This window comes from Cicer arietinum, chromosome 7, assembly GCF_000331145.2.
Source record: "Cicer arietinum cultivar CDC Frontier isolate Library 1 chromosome 7, Cicar.CDCFrontier_v2.0, whole genome shotgun sequence".
NCBI classification, from domain to species: Eukaryota; Viridiplantae; Streptophyta; class Magnoliopsida; order Fabales; family Fabaceae; genus Cicer; species Cicer arietinum.
In genome coordinates this window covers 59,443,958-59,450,441 of record NC_021166.2, presented here as the reverse complement: position 1 = coordinate 59,450,441, position 6,484 = coordinate 59,443,958, and the positions used below count along the sequence as shown (strand labels likewise).

At 30.1% G+C, this 6,484-nt stretch overlaps 1 protein-coding gene across 3 annotated transcripts; it reads right to left on the bottom strand.

The window, feature by feature from the left end:
* Window positions 1-2,153: 2,153 nt before the first annotated feature.
* Window positions 2,154-5,920, bottom strand: LOC101508861 (uncharacterized). Of its 3 annotated transcripts, none has more exons than XM_004516244.4 (9): window positions 5,721-5,918; window positions 4,660-4,736; window positions 3,911-4,139; window positions 3,618-3,772; window positions 3,453-3,498; window positions 3,275-3,366; window positions 3,055-3,151; window positions 2,891-2,947; window positions 2,154-2,730 (listed from the first exon to the last, which is right to left on the bottom strand). In XM_004516244.4, the coding sequence occupies exons 1-9, from the start codon at window positions 5,850-5,852 to the stop codon at window positions 2,557-2,559; spliced, it is 1,059 nt and encodes a 352-aa protein (XP_004516301.1). In that variant the 5' UTR covers window positions 5,853-5,918; the 3' UTR covers window positions 2,154-2,556. The 3 variants fall into 3 exon arrangements, with proteins under 3 accessions (XP_004516301.1, XP_012567559.1, XP_073226728.1); XM_012712105.3 differs by having other exon boundaries at window positions 4,660-4,741; window positions 5,721-5,913; XM_073370627.1 differs by lacking the exon at window positions 4,660-4,736 and having other exon boundaries at window positions 3,911-4,117; window positions 5,721-5,920.
* Between the last annotated feature and the right edge of the window lie 564 nt (window positions 5,921-6,484).

The window sequence follows — 6,484 nt, the reverse complement described above, 5'->3', positions numbered from 1 at the left end:
ATTATGTCATTATTCCATTATTTTAAGATTTTTTTAAGGAGAGACACGTGGTGCCTTGTGGAGTGTTAGATCGATCTGATGGACTAGAAAATGTGAAGCTTTTTCGGCACGGTCCAACTCATCAATAGAAGTTAGATAATCCGTTCCCGAGACTGAGGGTTCAAGTGTTGGAATTCCGGTTCTTTCAAAATGATACGGTTTTGTTTGTTTTCTTCAAAACTGCCGAGTCAGACCGGATTTTACCGGATCACTGACATATGGTTACTTACACCGAATGTTCCGTTGAGAAGATTCAATTCAAACTTATTTCATTTGTTGTTTTTTGTTGTTGTATATTTTGTCTTAATCGAATCAAACATGAACTTAATTGGTTCAAGTATTGATTTTACTTATTTATAATCAATCACATGAGACTGAAACAAATCACTATACTAGTAGTGCTATTTAAAAAAATATGTTGTATTTATATATATTTTAATAACCATTATATATTATTTATTGTAACTTATGTACTTTTTTATTATTAAAGAAGAGAAAATAACAATTTTATACTCACATCTAACAGTAATTATATTTTCTATCAAATCAACCGACTTCACTCTACTTTAATAGACATAAAAAAAAATAGATAATTCTAACTGAATGTTGGTATAAAACTAATTTATCCTAATTGTATATATCCATTAAACTCAAAAAAAACTCTAATATTGTTGCAAAAAATTATTCCTTTTTACATTTTCTTAAATAAGTTTTTAAAATTGTCAACTCAATTGAACCGAATCAAATTCAACTAGTTTTTTATAGGTTTGTTTTCGGTTCAGATTTTGTGAAAATAAATTAAAAAAATGAACCAAATTAAATCGATTATTTTTTATTCATTTAAATTCCTTTTCTCCCAAAATGTAGGACGTTGTCACTTTAATCTTAGACTCAATCAAAAATTCAAATTAGTCGTCAAATCAAAATAATCCGTAAAAGATATGACTTACTGTCATAAAAATATATGAAAGATATAACTTTCTTCAACATAGTTATTTACCATTCATTTACTATTATAATGTGTCAAAGACTAAATTGATTAACTTGTTGATGATTCAATGACTAATTTTGATATTTGATTGAGTCAAAGATCAAAGTGACAACGTCTTAAACTTTCAAGGACGCTTTCAATAACTAAAATGATAGTTTATCTAATATAAAGATCTCACCATGACTCCCTCAAAAAGCTGAACTAGTTGGGGGAGTTTGAGGGAGAAACGAGAGAAGAAATGAGTTAATAATTTCAAGATGATCAAGGGATCATGAAACATCTTCTTTCAGGTATATCAAGACATTGAAAATATGAGTCACATGTGTTGCATATCTAATATTTAATTCATTTATAATTGTTGTACGACTATTTCTCACACTTAAATTCAACATATAAACAAACTCTTATTTGAAGAAATGGTTAAGAAGTCATGCATTTGAACAACTTATAAGTTTGAGAGTTACGATTTTGAACCTATGGAAGAAGTTCCAATCTTGCTCCACACCTATTGGAGAATCGGAACAAAGCATTGGTGCCGTATATAGAAAACATTCCCCATATTTCTCTTTGAAGTTTGAAGGACATTGAAATTCGATTGAGTCAAGTAACCACTCTATGTATTAATCTTATTCTAAAATTTGTTGCTAATACCTTATTTATCTTCCAAGTTTTTAGTACCATTCTTGGTTCAACGAGTCATGCCTTTGTAGTCTTGTTTTAAATAGTCTTGTTTTAAAATACCAACTTTACTAAGTTTGACTTGTTGAAAGTGATAATTGCATAAGAGAAAAAGCCAAGTTAATTTTCAACGTAGACCTGTCCCAAGTTGAAGAATATAGGCATGTGAACCAACTTGGTCTGTCAAAGAAGCTTACTGTGTCTAGACTCCTAGTATCAGATGAAAAACCAAAACCCTTTTTCATGTATGCTTAATATTAACACTTCAAATTCAAGACATGTCTAGTGTCTGACACGTGTCAATGTTCGTGACAACGACACATATAGTAATATTCTTCCATCTTTTTTAAATTATTATCGATATCAACGTGTCAGTGTCGTGTGTAGTATTTGTGTCAAATGCTCCATCACATGATTGTAACAGAAAAAGTAATCGACACTGAAATAAAGAATATGCACACTAATCATTACTTTGATAATACTAGTATATTGATACATATTTGCAGATGCCTCTAACCTGAAACTGTGCTACACAATCTAAAACTCACTGTTTTGCCATAGTATAGTAAGGTTAGTAAATTGAAGTCGTTGAAAGAAGACTGAATGACTCATATTTCGACTAGATGGTTTAAGTTCCATTTGCTAAATTCGTAATATGTTAGATTCAACATGGCTTCAATTTACTATCCACAATTTACGTACCATTTAATTTTGCACCATTTTTTAATGGGAACTAGGGCTCCTTTTTGCCCTTACCTAGTAATTTCTAAACCAAGAAAAAGTTGATGGTTATGCTAGCTGCAAGAAAAAAGCCTAAGCAAGTAATGCAGGTATAATTCATCATGTTGCTAGCTATATTTTTGTATTTGGCATGAAGATGAATTTGTATTGACGTCTGTCTCAGCAAAGCAGTCAGTGCAATGAGTAAACGCGTCGAGTTTTCTTAGCCTCTGTGCTCGAGGATGCTGAATGATTACCAGAACTTCGTTTTTGGAGCATTCATCATGAATAGTGGAAGTTGGCTACATAGACAGAAAAGTTGAGATGAAACTATTTGAATTATATGAATGAATAAATAACAGAAGTCACCTAAAGACTATATAGATATGATACGTAATAATACTGCTAAACTAGTAAACTATCCAACTAAAGAATGTTACAGATCATGTTTGTAAAACTTACCAACCCAATGTGCCATTCGTGACTACTAAATTCTTTAAAGGTTGCTGCATCCATTTCCTGCACCAAAGTTCTCATTATAGTCAGAAAGTAGAATAAAATTCTAAAAGGTGCAAAAAGACACATTTCAACTGCACCACTTGAACATGTGAAGATCGATAACTTACAATGCTGTAGATGGGAGGCATAAGAGTCTCGCCTTTACACTTTGTGTCTGGCATAACAGAGAAGTGTGGTGCCAAATCTTGTGATCTGAAAATCCATCTGCATGTTAAGGAATAGATTAAAAACAATTTGAGATTAGAATCTTGCACTTCTTCCTTTTTTTGTCAAGAAACTTGATAAATTTTAGGGAATTCAAGGGATGTGGAATATAGATTTCCATACCCAATATATACAAAGATGCAAAATTGTGCCCATTCTCTGATCAATAAGCGAAGCCAGTAACTCTCCGAGGAGTCACAAATGTTCATATATATCTACAATTAAAAGGTTGTCGAAGTCACATATCTACATATATATCATTGTTCATGAAAGTATACAAAGTAAAGCCCAAATATAATACCACAGTTTCTGCCGTAGCTACCATCTGCATTGCACCCTGAAATTTCCTTCATGAAGTAAAGAAAATATGTCTACTATCAAATTATGAATTCTTGTTAACATGAGATGGTATATATATCTATGACATAAATTGCTCGAATAAAATTCTCAGATGAGTGGCACTTACTTGAACATTATGTACTTTTTATACACAGCATCATGCATTGCTCGAACATCCTCATTTTCTATGACACTCAATTGTTCTCGCAACACTAGTAGGTTTTGGGATATATGGTGGAATATTACATAAAATGAAATGAAATAATTTAGTAGCAAAAGCACCTGCACATTTGTTTAAATATGAATTGGCATCATAGAACCATGTACATTTATAATAAATCACAAAAAATTTCCATTCAAAAACTAAAGTAGTTTCAATTGAACTGTATGCTATAATGAACCATCATCTGAGAAACTTACAGTGAAGTATGGCACAGAAGCCTTGTACCCAACTAGAGTCAAGTAAAAGACACAAGCAAGTGCGGCAGTTGAACGGCGATCATATAAAGAAAGGTGCTCACACATGATGCAGTAGCCATGAGAAATGAGCAAAAAAGAAACAAAAGCAGCTGTCTGAAAGAGCACCCCAGTTACGTATACACCAAATGACATCCACAGAGAGCATGCCTGAAAATTGAAGCATGAATACCTGCAAGAGTAGTGTCACAAATACAGACCACAAATACAATTATACAAATTTCTCAGCACTAGGATGTGCTGTCAAATAAGCTTCAAGTATGCCAAACCTTCTTCAGTCTCACACCAAAAAGATTCATTTGCAAACAGACTTAACATTTTTACATTTGGGGGATACCTTAACAACAGACATCATATAACTATCATTTCAAAATAAACTGCTCTAACTTGCAATTGAGTCTCCATTATAAACAATAATTCTACAAATATACATCAAACTTCAGGTTAATAATTTGACAGGTCAATAACTATCCTAGTACATGCAAATCCAGCCTTTGATTTATAATATTATACTAATCAAATCGTTGTTTTTATTTTTGATAAGTAAGGCCAATAATTCCTTGTTTGAACTTAGTGATAGACTGTACATTATACAATATCATCTTAGTAAGTAGCAAAATCTTAGACTTTAAAGCTGAAAATCCCCTTCATGTTCATTATTCAACAAGCCAATAAGCAAGTGCAAAACTTACCAGAAGAGGAAGGACAGCATGAGCTGCAATGCTTTAATCAACGGAATCGAAGTAAGTGTCAACTGCAAATTATTCCACTGCTCTACCAAAACAATATCACGAAATTTAAAATAAAAAACAGTCACGAAATCAAAAAATTACCCGGTTCATTCTAAAAAATACAAAATATAAACGCCAAGGAGCTAGAGAAACAAAAAGACTTTGATTCAAACACACAAATGAACAATACTATCTCATTTATGTGCTAGTGGTGCTCCGAAAAACTCTATAATTCACTGAAAATTACATAGCGTTTAATTAAATTATAGGACCGTTTGTTACAACTTTCTTTTCCGTAAAAAATAACTTTTTTCTTATAAAAAAACTATGACTTTTAAAAGTTTTCATATGGTTGTTAAAACATTTTTTAGGAAAAAATCTGAAAACAATCTAAAAACTATTTCAAATGAGAAGCTATTTTTAATAGTTTCTAAAAACACATTTTTTATAACTAAATTAAAAAAAAAAGTGATTTTTACTACGACAGGAACCTTATAGATATTTTAGGAAATCAATCAACCAAAGTTTTAGCGTTATTTTATTACATATTATAAAACAAGTGATTTTGATACTCATTAATTTAGAGATTAAAAAAAAAAAAAACAGAAATTGTTGTGTTTTATGACATAATGAAAATCACTTTTAAAAAATGATTTTTTTTAGAAACTACTAAAAACAGTTTTTCATTTAACTTTTTATTTTTTCAATAGACCTTAATAAAACTTTCATAAGTGATTATGTTATTTAAAATAAGTGATTCTTAAAAAAAAATTAATAAACATGCTCTAAATAAAATAAAAATCAGGCAATGAAATTCATTTCCTCACATTAGAAATCGACAAAAATAATACTAAAAGGATGAAACTCGAATAACGAGCGAAAATCCAAAGCTAGAAAAAACAGTTCTCAACAAACATAGTAACATTCAGTTTATTATCATCGATAAATCCAACACAACACGCAAGAATCCAAAGAAACGATATCGATTGAGTTGAGCGTTGAGCGAAGATGAAAAAAGGAACCTGAAAATGACGGGTTTTGTAGGTGTAAGCGGTCCATGAGAAAGCAGAGAAGAACCAGATCGACAAGAAGGCCAAATACAGCGACGGAAGTGACCGATAAGAGTCGTCCACTCCGTCGCCGGACGTCACCATTTGGTTGCCGAAGAATTGAAGTTTAGTTTAAATTGTAATAACTGTTTATGTGGCTTCTTCTTTGTGCTCTGTTTCATTTTATACGCTATTGCTTTGCACACGTCTCTCAAACGTGGCACCCTCACTTTCAAAAAATAAAATTATAGTCTTTTTTTATTTATACAAAAGAGAATAAAGGAATTGTTTTACACAACAACTAATAATAATTCGATACGGCAACAGATAAATAAATAATTTATTTTTATTTAAAAACTTATAATATGATTTGATATATTAAATAATTTTAATTTGATGATCATGTAAAATTATTTTATATTTTTTAACTATTTTTTTTATGAAATTATACTTTTTAACTTTAAACTCTATACAAAATAAGTTTGCATATAAATTTAGTCCTAATATGTTAACATCTAATTTTGAATGAGTTTTTCCATGTTTATAATATTATAAAAATTTATTCTATAAAAAATCTTAAATTTAAATTATAGATTTATATTTTTTATTTAATTTTATCTTCTATTTATAATGTTTAAAAAAATTTATATTTAATTATTTCAAATTTCATAGTTAAAAAATTTTAAATTTTTGAAAACGAACTTCGTACAATCTTTTAAATAACCTTGTAAAAATTT

Excerpts from the sequence above, each read along its gene's own strand:
- LOC101508861 (XM_004516244.4), bottom strand. The coding sequence starts at position 5,852 with ATGGTGACGTCCGGCGACGGAGTGGACGACTCTTATCGGTCACTTCCG. Across the intron at positions 3,773-3,910 it reads CTTCTGTGCCATACTTCACT|GTGCTTTTGCTACTAAATTA; the intron begins GTAAGTTTCTCA and ends ACAAATGTGCAG. Across the intron at positions 3,499-3,617 it reads AAAAAGTACATAATGTTCAA|GAAATTTCAGGGTGCAATGC; the intron begins GTAAGTGCCACT and ends TACTTCATGAAG.